This window comes from Sebastes umbrosus, chromosome 23, assembly GCF_015220745.1.
Source record: "Sebastes umbrosus isolate fSebUmb1 chromosome 23, fSebUmb1.pri, whole genome shotgun sequence".
In the NCBI taxonomy this organism is placed as follows: Eukaryota; Metazoa; Chordata; class Actinopteri; order Perciformes; family Sebastidae; genus Sebastes; species Sebastes umbrosus.
Genome location: NC_051291.1, coordinates 22,072,816 through 22,088,328, shown reverse-complemented (window position 1 = coordinate 22,088,328; position 15,513 = coordinate 22,072,816). Strand labels below are relative to the sequence as shown.

Genomic DNA, 15,513 nt, shown 5'->3' with positions numbered 1-15,513 from the left:
TTTCTTCAGAGTGGATCCATACTTAGACACTGGCATGCAGATTACATTATGGATCTGCTGGCCGATCAATGGCCGCTCCACGTTAAAGGAGGACCGGCCCCGCTCCTTGGCCCGTCACGGCCCATCCTGGCCTTAATTAGATGACTTTTATTGTCGGCTAATGGGAGAGGCGCTATGCCGTGGAAGATGGGGAGAAGACAAAAGCAAAGCGATGCCTCACAGGTGGAGAACGAGAACGATAGACTCTCCAAATCAATTTCTCCTTTGACACGAAAGGAGGCCTGCTAGATTGCCCAACAGTCCAGGTGAATACACAACAACTTGGCTGGTATTTTTCTACAAGAGTTTATCAATAATCTACCAATTGGAACTTTTCAATTTGGATTAACAGTCAGGTGTTAATGAAAGTTTGTGACAGGGGGGGAAAGTGGGAGCGCTGTGAAGACGGAGTGGTTAAGTGGTCGGGCCGTCACTCCGCATTGCATCATCAAAAGGTAAATGGAGGTGTATGGCAGCCGAACAAGCGCTGCAGTGCCAGGCCGAGGCTTTGTGTTGTGACTCAGAAGCCGGAGAAACACAAGCGAGAGAGCTAAAAGGAAAAAACAAAGAGATGCTAACAAAGTGACAGAATGAATAGTGGAACAAAAGGAAGACTAGTAAACTAACACGACCAAACAAACATATGAAGGGGCATCTGGTGGGCAGCAGAGAGTGGGTGTGATTCGGAGGGCAGCCTATGACGAAGACGAGACGATGACGAGACGGCACAGACGTCATTAAACACCAACAGTGACGATATTAAACGTGCAATATCGTTGACCAAAAAGACGAGACTAAAAATAAAGTTTCAAAAATAAAGACGTCAACAAGATCTTTATTTTTGTCTCCTTCCACCTTCTCTTCCTCTCTCTCTGTCACGCTCTCAAACACACACACCACGGTGGCAGCGCTCAGTCTGTCTCGGTCCTTCTTTTCTCAGTCCTCAGTTACAAAATGACAATTGTGCTAATCATTAGGTTGGCGGTTTTCGGGTCGGGTTCGGGTGGTTGATTAGCGCATATTTTTGCATGTTCAGCGGGTGGATTGACTCTCATAACGGGCCGGTGAGTGCGACTGAATCGTGCTTAATCCTTAATGAGCACAGTCAATGTTCAATATAATCTGACTATAGAAGGACATTTGACACAGGACTAAGACTAAAGGCCTTTGAACACAAAGTCGGTATTTTTCGTCTGCAATTGTCGCTTGTTTAAAAATACGACCTCACGTTGTGTCTGTCACGTTTACACACCGACTCCGAAACTTTCGTCCGCCATTAAAGTTTTCGGAACAGGTTCGATTTGCTGCGTTTTTTTCGCATCTGTCAACAGGCAAAAGGGTTGTTTGACCACTCAGAGCCACCGTCCTTGCAAACGTCTGATGAACTGATTCACTTCTCCCAGCACAAAGCACTTTATGATAAAGAAATAAAAGAACACAGAGATGCTGAATTTAAAGGTAGATTGTGGCAGGGGATGGTAGAACAGCTTGGAATCTGGGATGGTTGCGAACATTGGACTAAAACTATGAAGGAAGAAAATTACTAAAATGTGTCTAAAACTAATCAGCATTTTTGTCTTAAAGGTCCCATAAGATAAGATAAGATATGATAAAATAAGATAAGATAAGATAAGATAAGATAAGATAAGGTAAGATAAGATAAGATATTCCTTTATTAGTCCCACAGTGGGGAAATTTACAGTGTACAGCAGCAAAGGGGATAGTGCAAAAAACAAGATCCATCAGCTAACACAGTAAAAAAGAGTCGTTTAGACAAAGTGTAACAAACAGCAAATTGTTTTTACATTAAAGGTCGTCTTAAAGGTCCCATATTGTAAAAAGTGACATTTTCATGGCTTTTATATTATAAAGCATGTTTAAGTTCTATATAAATACTGTGAAAGTATCGAAACGCTGAATCCACAGAGAAATACACAGAGCCCGTATTCAGAAATGGAGCTTTTGAAACAAGCCGTCAGGATTTCTGTCCATTTGTGATGTCACAATATTTAGACCATTTCAAAGTTTTAAACGTAAACATTTTTAATGGGTCCCAGTTTATTTCCTGTTGCAGTGTATGTGAGTGACATCAGCTGACAGGAAGTAAACATGGACCCAAGCTGTTTCCTAGCAACGCAATTCTGTTACAATTCCATTGAAATGCACTAAAACGGAGCGTTTCAGACAGAGGGTATAGTTTTTTTTAAACATTAAAGTAGGTAAACATGTTCTAGTAAAAACCCAAAATACAAGTAAGAACCTGAAAATGAGCATGATATGGGACCTTTAAGACTTAGGCTAAATCTAAAATAGCTGCTAAAATGAACACTGGCCTATACAGACTATCACGCAAAAAGACTTCAATCAATGAAGAATCTCAAAAACACAACGAGACAGAGACGTACAGTAGAAAGAGAGGAGAGAGAAAGAGAATGGCAAAGAAATGATGTCTGAGACAGAGACAACACACAACATGGAGAAGAGAATAGACAGAGAAGACTTGTTTAGAGGGTAAATTAAGCAGCTGCAAACAGGTCAAAGTCTTAATCAGGTTCCCAATCAATGAACTGGCTCACATCCTCAGATACTGGCTGTCACTCAAACTCACAAGGCTTCACACACAAACACGATGTGATGAACATTTTGTGAATGAAAACGTAGTGTGCATGAATAACAAGTCCATCTCTACAGACACTTTGGCTCTGGGTTTGGCTGCAGGACATCAGCCTATATTGGCCTCTTTTTTCTTTTGCTGCAAGCTGATCTAAGCCACTTTCTCACCTACTGCGCTCCTCGTTTAGTTTTACAGCTTTTAAAAGGGCTGCTGATTAGGTCACTGCACCATAATATGAACTATCAAGGCCCACTTCCTACAACAGCCAATGGTGAGTCCATTAAACAGACATCTGCAGTGTAGACTTTCTGCAGGACATAAATGCACAAAGGCCTTTCCAGCCACTAACTACCCACAGGATAATGTTGTTACTGCAGAACAAGTGTCTGCTGGTCTCATCAACATTGTTTTCAGATGCAGCAGGCCACCCGATTCAACAGTTATCAGCTCATTGAATGTGCAGTGTCGCTCGTTATAAGCCTCATAGATGTGGATCAGTAGGGGCCCGCTAGGCCTACTGCATTGTAAAAGTGAAACTTAAAAGCAACACATTTGAATGCACAAACAAAACAGGCAACGGTTTAAGCAACAAAACCACTTGGCTAAGTTTAGGGAAAGAATTGTGTTTTGGCTTAAAATAACGGCGTTTGGAAAGTGAAACTTAATGCTTGTGAACATCTGGAGTTTCACGCTATCTATACTAGACTGACATCTGACCGGTGTGCGCAGCGGAGCAGCGCCAGGTGAAAACCTGCAGCCCCGCAGCGATAGCTCAACCAAAGAGGCCAGACACAGCCATCCGACGTTAAAGATCAAAGTAAGCATGCCATACATATTGACCGTCATCTTTTCTTGTAAAATGTGCGGTATAATCGTTAACACCGGTTTATTAACCCGTGGGAAAATTTGCTCACTGTCACATCCCTACTAACCAGCTGAGCAGCTGAGCAGGCAGTAAAAGAGCTCTAAAAAAAACAACAACAACAACATTGTACGCTACCTGTTCAGCACTAAACAGCAGACAAAGGTAACAACTAGCTGGTGAACATAGCGGAGCATTTAGCAGCTAAAGAGACAGATCTTTCCCTCAGGAGTTTGTGGAGGCCAAAACAGAACTAAACGGATTGTGAATATTGAACTTGAATGTGCCAGGTGGCCAGAAATATGACTCCACATGAATGCGGATGTTGCTCTCTATTTGCCCGATGTGTGAACAAGCAACTGTGGGCTAGCAAGTTTGCTATATCGGCTTGAAAGGTTGCTATGGTGACCATTCAAGCTGATCTATCAGTGTTTAAAACTTGTTTACAGCATATTTACACTGCCCCAAGTGGCCAAAAAAATATAGGATCAATAGTCTCAATAATAATATTTTGGCATGAGGATACACTTGAGCATTCTTCACTACAAATATTCCTAGAAAAACACTGAATTATGAATTATTAAATTCTTTTTTTTTCGCTTGAAATTTCACTTCTAAGTCTCTTCGTGTATGGCCTGCAGCCATGTTTCTTAAGAGGGCGGTGTGTTCACCACATAGGCTCATGTCTCTTGGGTTTGACCTCATTCAGAGAAGAAAAAGAAAAGTGAGAAAGATGAATAGTTCAGGTGTCTGACCTATAAAAACCTTCAAATGTTACTACTTCCATGTGTAAGAAGTATTCAGACGGCATGTCTATATTGCCCATGGTGATTGTGTCTAATTGTAAAGGAATGATTGGAGAGAATTAACTTCCTGCTTTCACCGTACACTCATGAGCTCACCTACAAAGGAGGGAGGGAAAGAGAGAGGAAGAGGGGAGGGGCAATGTAACAGAGGAAGGAAATAGAGATGCAGGAGAAGAAGAGAGACAGCCAAAGAGAGAGCAAGAAAGAGCACGGCAGCATGAGAGAGTATATCTCACACTTCCTACACCTCCACAAAAGAAACAGAATTAGGCCTATACCTCATGAAAGAGCCCAACTCTCTCTCTCTCTCTCGCTCTGCGTCAGAAAACAAGAACACCTAACAAACAACAACACAGCGCATCAACCCGTGATGTAAGATGCCAGCCAGGCACGTTTGAAGGTTTGTTGGCTTGTGTGTTATTCAAAGCTCATCAGCGCATGGAGATGCAGGGGGGGAACAAAGCGCGTGGCGAATGCCTTGAAGATCTGACGAGAGTCTGACTCGCCCACGGAGGAAGGCAATAGAGAGAGGAGAAACAAATGCAGAGAGAGGTGGGAATGAAGAAAGAAAGTGGAAAATGACAGTGATAGAAAAGGCAGAGGAAACAAGACACGGGAGAAGATGATAACGAAGGACAAAAGGGGCTAAATGAAGAGAAAAGGATTCACTCCACCTAGCTACAACTAATGCAGTCTAATACAACAGCCTTGTGATAAATCCTACCTTAATGAAAGCTTATAATGTTCATTTAGAGGTGTTAATTCAACTTCATGGTCTGAACTGTAGTTTGCAGTGCTGTTGCATTGTATTGCGTTATACTAAAAGAAGTGAACCAAAGTAGAAGTTGCAATAAAAGCAGAGAAAACCCTTTAAAACAAAACACTCATTAGCTCGGAGTCAAAAACTGCTGTGTGCCAAAAAGCAGTAGAGAGAAGCACAGGAGTCCAGCCTCTCGCGTGCTTCCCACCACTTAACTTGTGGATCCTAATTGTATCTCTGCGACCGCGGTCGGTCCGGAGCGTGCGAAGGTACGGTCCACGGAGCATTGCGGTTTCCACTTAGCGGCTCTTATTTTGAATGGCTTCAAAGAGCTTGATGGGCCAAAACACAGCGCAAAGAAACTGTACTGTATGTGGGATGTATGGAGGAGCTAACATCACACAGGAAGCATGCAGACATGCACACATCCAGTAGAGCCGGAGCCACTTATAAAGCTGCCACGACAGCACGGGGTCAATTCCCATCGCTTGCTGTTTGTACACTTTCCCTCCGATTATCAACAAAAGTCATGAAGAGAAGGAGTGTGCTGCAAAATTGCTTCTTAAAAAAACGCTGATTGTTTTCTGTATGCTGGAAAACCTCCATAAGAACAACTCCCAGTAGGTGATTGAAAACGCCATCAGGGACCCGTTCTATGGAAACTTTTGCAATGAGGGAAAAACCAGGGTCCTAAAACATTGTTGGGGTTCATTCATGAACATCCTGACAAATACCCACATGAAGGATTCCATAACATAAAAACAACAAAGCATTGACTAAAGTAAGTTATGCAACTATGCACACAATCAAAGAAGAAATTGGTTTTAAAGGGGATATATCATGAAAAACTCACTTTGTCAGTACTTGTGCTCATACATTTGGGTATCTAGAGTGCCTGCCATCCTACAAACTGTGAAATAAGACAACCCAGTCAGTTTTTTTTGCGGGCTGCCTGGATCAGAAAACATGTGATTCAACAAGCCGTTCAGATTTAGCTCCCCTTCAAGGCCCATTAGAATCTACCACCCACGGCCTGAGAACTACCTTTGCAAAGGTGCACCATATTATCTCACAAGCCTATAAGAGCAGACTGGGCTTTTTCAGGAGGGGGTCTTAAAGAGACAGGAGCACTAAAATGGAGCGTTTCAAACAGAGGGTGAATAAAGATATATTCAAACGGACAGTATGAGAAAAATAATGTGTTTTTTGGCTGGACCGCAGAGGACCAGCCCTACAAACACAAAAGTCTATCACTGACTGACTGACTGACTGAGTGATGAAGTTACAGGATTGGTCGGCCGACTGTTGGAGTTTCCTCATTGGCCGTTGCTCTTTCAAAATGAAAAGGCGGAGAACAGGTAACATTTACTAGTCAGTATATTATACATTTTATACAAGGTGAAATACAGTATGCAAGGTCAAAAGTATTTCAGGTTTTTATTAAAGCATGTGTATCATAAGCATTCATCATATAAGTGGTGTGTAACAATATATACATATGTCGCGAAAGTTTATCAGTGTTTAGATTCTCCCGCTGTCATCACTGACATTGTTGCTGCCGTATTTATTCCTAGATGGAGTGTTAATGGAGCAGCTACAATGTTAGCTAAATCACAGCACAGTCTGTTTACTTTGGGTTCATACGGCAGTAGTGACGTGTGGCTGCTAGATAATCAGTTCAATGGTACTGTATGTGAGTACAGCTCGCGGCCGACGAACATCAACAATAGCACGTGCACAACAACAGCACTATGTAATGATACATTGAACCGCTGACACGCTCCCCACAAAACATAAACACAGTTCTCCGCCTTTTCATTCTGAAAGAGCAACGGCCAATGAGGAAACTCCAACAGTCGGCCGACCAATCCTGTAACTTCATCACTCAGTCAGTGACAGACTTTTGCGTTTGTAGGGCTGGCCCTCTGCAGTCCAGCCAAAAATGTATTATTGGACTGGTATTTTCTACGCTGGTCGTACTATGGTTACGAAGAGTTGTTAGGAATTTGAATTGTATTCAAATCCTCCATGAAATGATGATTCTTCAGCAGTCTTTGTGTGCTTCGTATCTGACAGAGCATACTCTTTCTACTGTGGAAAGAATTAAGTGTGAGATTAAAGTAAATGTGGCACAGCAGAAACGCTCACAGCAGGAGGGCTCTGCAGACGATGCCTAGAGGTCACGCTCTCTCTCTCTCACACACATAAGCTGCGTTCCGTTCCACAGTGAGCGTACATAAACAGTGCTCCCTCCTCCCTGCTCCTTGTTCAGGGACTGTCGGTTTAGAGAACTTCCCTCCACAAAATTCTTCCGAACGTAACACCCAGCGACGTCTCCAATGCAGGCATCGCCTCCTCCGTGCGTTACCCTGGTAACTTAAACACCTCGGATACATGTCGCTTCTACTGTACAAATTTTACACTACTGAAATAAAATATTAAATATATATTGAAAATATATATATCCCTCCCTGAATTAACAGCTAAATATCAATAACACAATACTCAGCGAACAGCTATAGCTCCAGAGCACAACGCCGGCTGCGGCAGCAGGACTGCTGTACTCAACTTGACGGTTGGTTAGGTTTGTTTCTAACTCCAGCAGCTGACATTAGCACTGACAACTAATGTTAACCTTTTATGTAATATTTAAGCTACAGAGTCATAACTTCAATATTGATTTGGTTAGCATAGTCCTATGCTAGTGCTCCAATGAGGCGCAATGATTGATGGGTAATATTACAATATATGCAACCTGCGGCTCCGGAGCCACATGCGTCTCTTTAGCTCCTCTCCAGTGGCTCCCTGTGGATTTTTAAAAATAGAAATGAATAACTGTTTTTTGTTTACATTTTCAGTTTTATTTGTCATTGTTGTAGGTCTATGGTACGACGGAGTATTAGGGCCACATTGAGGAAAAATAAATTAATCTGAGATTTCAAGAATAAAGTCATAATATTACGAGAATAAAGTCATAATATTGTAAAGTAGTAATTTTACATGTTATTTTCTTTTTTCTCGTAAAGTTATGACTTTATTCTCGTAAACTTCTGACTTTTTTCTCGTAACATGACGCCTTTTTTCTTGTAATGTTCTAACTTTTTTTCTCGTTAAGCTATGACTTTGTTCTCGTAATATTACGATTTTTTTTCTTGTAAAGTTATGACTTTTTTCTCGTAATATTCTGTAAATCTCAGATGTTTTTTCCCTCAATGTGGCCCTAATACTCCGTAGTACATTGTCTCTTTGGCCCTCACTGCATTAGACTTATATACTATATACTTAGACTATAAACTGTGTTACCTTCATCACAATGATCAAAAAAAAGGGTCCAGACAGATTGTTTTAATTATTTTTTCCTAAAATGGCTCTTTTGATAGTAAAGGTTGCTGACCCCTGTACTGGGTGATCGGAACGCAATACGGTGCACACAAACATGCAAGTACCCAGAATGCTTTGATGAACGGAACTCCCGAACACATTTCAACACAAACTGAGAGAAGAAGTGTCGAAATGAAAGAAGAGCAGATAGACAGAAGAAAAGAGGGAGGAGGGGGTGTCTCTTGGGACCAAGGGTTGATTCCCTGTGACCTGTGGTGATGAACCGGCGAGTGAACCTTGAGTCTCGCCGGCTACATAAAGGTGCCACTCTGCACTGTGGAGAGCGCCACTTGCAGCAGCAGTAGACGCCGGGCAGCAAAAAGAGATGACTGATCCTCACATCAATAGCACATCACACAAAAGATTAGGGACTACTAGCGAAAGGGAGAAGGAGAGGGAGAATTGGCACTTACCAATGTACTCAAAGACGTAGACGACGAAGAACGGCGTGACCAGGTCGTTGATGCCTTGCACGTAGCCGCTGGCTGGATGGCGGATGGCCCAGATAAAAAGGATCCGCTCAAAAATCTTACACACAAACATACAAACAGAGACATGGTGTCAGAACAGTAGACGAAACACACAGAAACACATACAGAAACTAAGCTCAAATCAGTAGAAAACCACGTAAACAATCGGTCAATTTGTCAAATGTTCTCTTGATGAACTACTCAATTAATTGATTAATCATTTCCCTCCCTTCACAAATGATATGTTAATAATAAAGCATGTTTGCTGACACTAAATGGTTATTCCCCGACAGCCAAACATTAGGCTAGTTAGAACGACAAGTTGTAATCATAGACGAGTACATTTTAGAAAGTGAGCGAGGTGTGTGAAGGCAGTAGTAGAAATAAGAACAATTTGAGGCATGCCAAGCTGGTGAGGAGGAAAGCAGCTGAATGGGCACAACCTTGCTCGCTGTGGGAGTGGAGTGCTACAGATGTTGGATATCGATTTTTAAAGCTGATATTAATTTGGTTTAATGTGCGACTCTTCTAGAGCCATCACTGCATTCTAGCTGATCACAGGCAAAGAATGTATGTGGTATTCATCTCTTTTTTTGTGGATGTGTTAGAAAAACAACAATAAAGGTACCCTGTGGAATTCTTTTACTAGTATCACTATAGGGTAATATTTTTACGAGTGGGTCCCTGTATTCTTTGTACTGGGCGGGCGCATGAGGATGCACATGGACTGGCGGTAATGCGCAAAATAGTGTAGCAATGCGCCAAAAAAGACAAGCAAGAAAAAGACTACAAGCTAGGAAATATGGGTTATACAATGCAGGATTCAAAATATTGTTAAACTAGAATTACCACCTCACGGTTGTACGCCTCCGCCAACAAGTCAAGTTGTTGTTTACATCCATGTCTGTCCAAAATATCATCACTTCATCATTTTATCCTGTTAGACATTTGTGTGAAAATGTCATGATTAGCATATGAATTCTTGGCCAAAAACGTGTTTTGTGTTTTGACCATAAAAAATCGAATCAGTTGATTCTTGAGTCCAAGTGGATGCTTGTGCCAAATTTGAAGGATTTTGATCGTGGCGTACCAGAGATATCACACTCACAACAAGTGAAAATATAATGACTCCGGCCACGGCCGTCACCAGCGCGGAGGGATAAAAAATTAAATTAGGCCTGTCTCCTAAAAATGACGTTCCGATACAACTAAATTGCATTCTCAATTCCATTTGGAAGGCAACGTGTTTTGTCTCGGATTACGTCCGTGTTTGACGTATCACAAATGCCTTTGTAAGTCTTTGCAAGTTACGTATTACAACGAGCGATGCGCAGAGCAGGTGAAGTAATATATCGAGGGACGTAATATATCGAGGGACCGTGAAAGAAAGTTACGTTAAAGAAAAACTTTATTCATAAGTTTTATAAGTCCACTGCTGGTAGGTGGGAGGGGAGGTGGACGGAGGGGAGGTGGACGGAGGGGAGGTGGATGGAGTCCAACAAACACAGAATTTTCCCCCAGGAGACCACTGCTCGTGTCCTGTGTGAAACAGACATTTGCGTTTTCGTTTAGTTTTTTGTTTTTTTTGTACCATGTCCAACTAAGTAGTTTTGTTGCATTTTTGTTTTGTTTCGTTTCAATTTACAATGTAAATCCCGTGTTTAAAACTGTTAAAACTGCGACAGTAATCAGGAAGTAAATATGTTTTCCTTAAAAGGTATTTTGGTTATGTAGTTTAGTTGTATGGGAACATCATTTTGTGGGAGACAGGTTGAAAAACATCTGTTTTACAAATGTTTTATGAGGAAGGAAATACATTTTAATTGCTTGTTAGACCTCAAGGATAGTGCTTTGCGTGAGAAACACTGAACGTACACGTAACCTTAGCTTGTTTACAAGAAAACTCCACAGGGCGCCTTTAATGGCATATGTTCTAATAACAGCTCTGAACCCTGAGAGCTTTTAATATTGACTTTCAATAAGAAAATGCATCAGAAAACACTTAATTAAAGATATCACTTGAGGTAAATGTCACATAATTGCTAGTAATGATTCTAGATTAAACCCTGTGTGTGTTGTATGCGTCATTTTGTGTGTGTGTGTGTGTGTGTGTGTGTGTGTGTGTGTGTGTGTGTGTGTGTGTGTGTAGCCTGTTTTATTCCACCACAACCCTCCTTGTGGTTACTAAATCCCATCTTTTTTCATCCTGGTATTTATTGTCTATTGTTTTGCAGGTTATGAACGTTTGTCCACATTAAAAACTACGAAAGCAGAATCTGGATTTTGGGCTTCATGGAAACAGACCAACCCAGTCTAAATTTAAAAAGAACCATCTCTTCACCTCTCTCTCTCTCTCTCTCTCACACCTCAGCAATCGCTTTCTCAGCTGCATTTTTTTTTTTATGCACAAAAAAACCCCTCATCCCTTTGAACTTTGTTCTCTGCTTTGGTGTTGGTCTCCTCCCTCAGTTTGTGTCCGTCTCCCCTCTGAGTCCGTCTCCTCCTCCATCTCCCTCTCTCTCTCTCACACTCCCTGATTCTCAATATTTTTTTTGCAAGGCGAACACTTCCATCTTCGTTATGGGCGGCTGTTTAATGCTGTTAGCCGCGGTGAATTAGAGGAGGCCGGCTTGATGGGGTTTTTTTTGGAGCTCAAATGGATTTTCCCCCAAAAAGTACACCCACAACTTGCCGTACCACACCCATCAAGCAGATTTTTCTGGGGATATATGTCATGTTTCTGTCACTTTCTAAATAACCTCATAGCTCATTGTTTTATGGAGAGACAAAAAAAACATGGCAACGTTTTTTTAGAAGCTGTGCGTGCAAAGATTTTTATTCTAAGTCTGTAATCAATGTTAAGAGAACCGGAGGGATTTTTAAGATGCAACTCTCTCTGGCTTTTCTCCTCAAACCCCTGTTACCTGCCTCTACACCTCACACTTCCTCGTTCCTTATCAAAGCCCCATCTATCAAACAGGGAGAGGTGCTGCTGCTGCTTGCAGGGGGAGTCTGGGTAATGGGACTCTCTTTTTGTGCAACCTCAAAAGCTGACATGCATATTTCACATCGGCACCTTCGCGCTTTGAGTGAACCCCCTGCACGTGCACATGACTCTACCCACACACTGTTTACTATGAGCAAAGGATGTTTGTATGTGGAAGACGCTTCAAACGGCAACCCAAACAACACTTTCCTGAGTTTAAACAGAGTTCACTCAGTCCTCAACAGGCAGCGAGCTACGTTCTTGCAAATTATGTTAATCTCCCATTATTTCATATTCTTCTCGTGCATCTCTAGGACAGGAAATCAGCTCCCCGTGTCTCCTGTGTCATAGCGGCTACGGCTCCATCAAATTAGCTCCAGACCCCCGAGGACCCTGATAAGGGTGATCTCAGGAGGAAAGGGAGGAAATTGACACAACAAAATAGAGCGGAGTCAAAGAACTCTTCGCTGACATCTGACACGTAAAGTGAAAAAGAAACTTAAGGAGGGGTAAGATCATAGACTGTATATGTAGATGGGCAACGTGTCTCTAATTCCTCCCGCTGTACAGAAGTGTAGCTAAAATATCCCGGATACGGGACATGCCATTTTGAGATTTTTACGCCATTTGGAGCCATAGTCTGCGAAGTAGTGATCGGGGGGCTGGAGCTGTGGTATCAAGAATCAAATTACAAGCCGAGCACGGCCACAGCTTGCTAGCGTGAGCCACCTAGCTGCTATGTTAGCACCGCGGTAGCTGTTTGCCTAGAAAGACACAACAACTAACTATAATATCTCTATAACTACATTTATGATCAAATTGACACATGTTCTATTACAAAGACTCGTGACGGTTATGGAAAGTTAAAGTTACGTTTCCTCTCTCGTACAATTCCCGAGCATCCGGCTCCGCGACTACTTCACTCAGAGCAGCTGTCAATCACAGGTTGATCATACATCAGCGTGATAAGAACTACATAAAATGACAGAAACTTTCTTTGGGAAAAATTCATTTGACATGTTCTTTGACTTTTTAGTTTTGGCTCATGTACCATTTATGACCTATACTGCAGCCAGCCACCAGGGGGCGATCCAGATGTTTTGGCTTCACTTTGGGGAGCTGTCATGTCGTCCATCTTTATATACAGTCTATGTGTTAGGGGCTTAAAAGATGATCCCACTGTCGTCATCACCATGGGCTCAGTCGCTCAAATATCCTTTGTATTCACACACTAAACTGCTCCGTATGCACTCCTTCTGATTTATCCACTGAAAAAGCATCAGCGAAACGCTTAAAATGAAAAAACAAGATTTCTTAATATGGCAGACACTGATACAGTAAATCCTGCTCTTTCAGCCTCTAATCACAATTTGGAAGCAAAACAAGATGTTTTCTTTGCACGTCAGGAACTTGTAATTGCCGATTATCAACATCTCTTGAAGACGGCGTTGTTCTCCAGAACAAGAAAAACGCAAACACTTAGATACCACTTAGGGAACCACTGCAGAAATTGCTTCAATATCCCTCTCTCCCCCGAAATGGAACAGACTGTTGACTGCTTTCCATCTCGACTAAATCTCTCCGAGCCCCTCGGGTAAGGTGGGGGGGTGGAGACAAACAAGTGAATGAAATGAAGCGGAGGTGATTTTCAGGTGGCACCGCAGCAAGCATAAGCATATAAAAAAAAAAGTGGGCCTTTGGAGTCTGTTGCATACCAAAATATATGAGGTGCACGCTGCTGGAATATATTGGTGGCTTTTATTTTGCACTCAAAGAGGAGAGAGGTGGTGTGTGGGGATGAGAGGGAGAAAGGAGGTAAATACAGAGGACATGTACAGTAGTAATACGTGCTATACATCCCCCGTTGTCTGATCGTATTTCCCTCCTCACCTTCCGGCGCTATATCCCGTACAAGACGGGGGTTAACTGAAGGTGGCGTAGCCTGGGGCACAGTGTGTATGAATTAATGTGCTTGTACTGTACATGAGGCTGTGCACTGATGAATGATAGTATGTCGTCCCTTTGTTCTACATGTGTACTAGGGGTGGGGAAAAAAATAGATTCACCTATGTATCGCAATTTTTTTTTTTACAATTTTGAAATAAATTTTTATAATGCCAGAATTTGCTTCATTTGAGTCTATGCGTATTGTTGTAGTCTGAGTAACGGGACGTCATATCCGTTCCGTATCCATCAACCAAAACAAACGGTAGCCGGCCGGCCGTAGCGAGCAGAAACTGCCAGATATGACAGAGCAGAAGACGGCGGAGAGCCTGCGTGGATACGCCCTGCACTCTCACGTCACATCCAGCATGGTAAACATCACACATCCAGTAAAGGATGGAAACACTTTGACAGGAAAAGCAGAGCTAGACAGAGCAGAGCTAAAGCTGCATGCTGACTCTGTCGGTCAAGCCAGCCGCCACTCATCTCCGTGGTCAAATGGGCCGACGCTACAACTGTAGAGCACCCATATACTGACATTTCTGTTCTCTGCATTCAAACGGCCCCGATGGAGCTGACCATGGATGGATAAAGAGAGCGGAGCTGACGGGAGAGGTAGTGACGGACTTGGCGAAGTTACAGGAGGTAGACACGTGTGACTACATCTGGTTTTCCAAATAAGGTGTTAACAAAGGGAACTGTATATACAAAATACATCTATTGAAATAAGATTGATTGGATTAAATTAACCAGAAGTTAAAAACATTACATGTCCCTTATACATTAAAAGGAAAATACCACTAATTTGTGAGGGACATGTCTTTAGTCTTTGATTTTTTTAATTTTCATAAATAATGCGTCGTTAACTAATTTAACTGACTTCATGACATCTCTGACTACATACGTGCTGAAAATCAAAATGTTTACTGGATTAATTTAGATATTTCCAAAGTTAAAGTCCATGGAAATGTATGATTCAACTTTTTCCCCATGGTCTAAATCGTGGTATCGAATCGCAATACTTAAAAATCGAGTATCATGATAGTATCGGATCTAGGTGTATCGTCCCAGCCCTAATGTAAACACATGCATACAGTATGTGATTGTGAATTCCTTCAGGTGTGTATACAGTCTGTGTGTTGTTCACACCTATGTGTAGGTGTATATAGAGAGAGCAGTCCAGAGCCCTCGACACCTCATTAGCCTGCGCCTCATTATGGGATGTTTCTATCTGCTTCTCAGGCTAGTGGTTTTACAGTATGTATGACAGAGCCTCCTAGAAGCACTGTAATAATAATAATAATAAGATAAACGTATCCTCATATAAATGAAGGGAATCATGTTAATTCCCGTGTTAAGTTGCATTGGGAGGCTGCACTGATGGTCCCTCAGGCCCGGCTGAGCCAAACTTCTTCTCACACCGCTGCAGAAACAAAAGTGACTCGCATTTATGCCGCATTTACATTTTAAGTCTTTAAGTAACGCTGTTATCTGAAGCAGCTTACCATGATTTAATAGTTAAGGATTCTGGTAATGTGCGCCTTGCCGTATGTTTTCCTAATGTGCCCTAACTACCTCTGATAGTTATTGTTTATCTGCTTAAGAGGGTTTTAAGATAATTAGTTCTTATATCCCCTAAAAACACCCGACT

General features: G+C 42.1%; 1 protein-coding gene across 5 annotated transcripts in view; it reads right to left on the bottom strand.

Moving 5' to 3' along the window:
* Nucleotides 1–15,513, bottom strand: part of tbc1d22a (TBC1 domain family, member 22a) — a 182,422-nt gene that overhangs the window by 103,356 nt on the left and 63,553 nt on the right. For all 5 annotated transcript variants that reach the window (XM_037760159.1, XM_037760157.1, XM_037760156.1 and 2 more), the window contains one exon: nt 8,876–8,990. In XM_037760159.1, the coding sequence (XP_037616087.1) occupies nt 8,876–8,990 (115 nt within the window). The remainder of the gene's footprint in view (nt 1–8,875; nt 8,991–15,513) is intronic.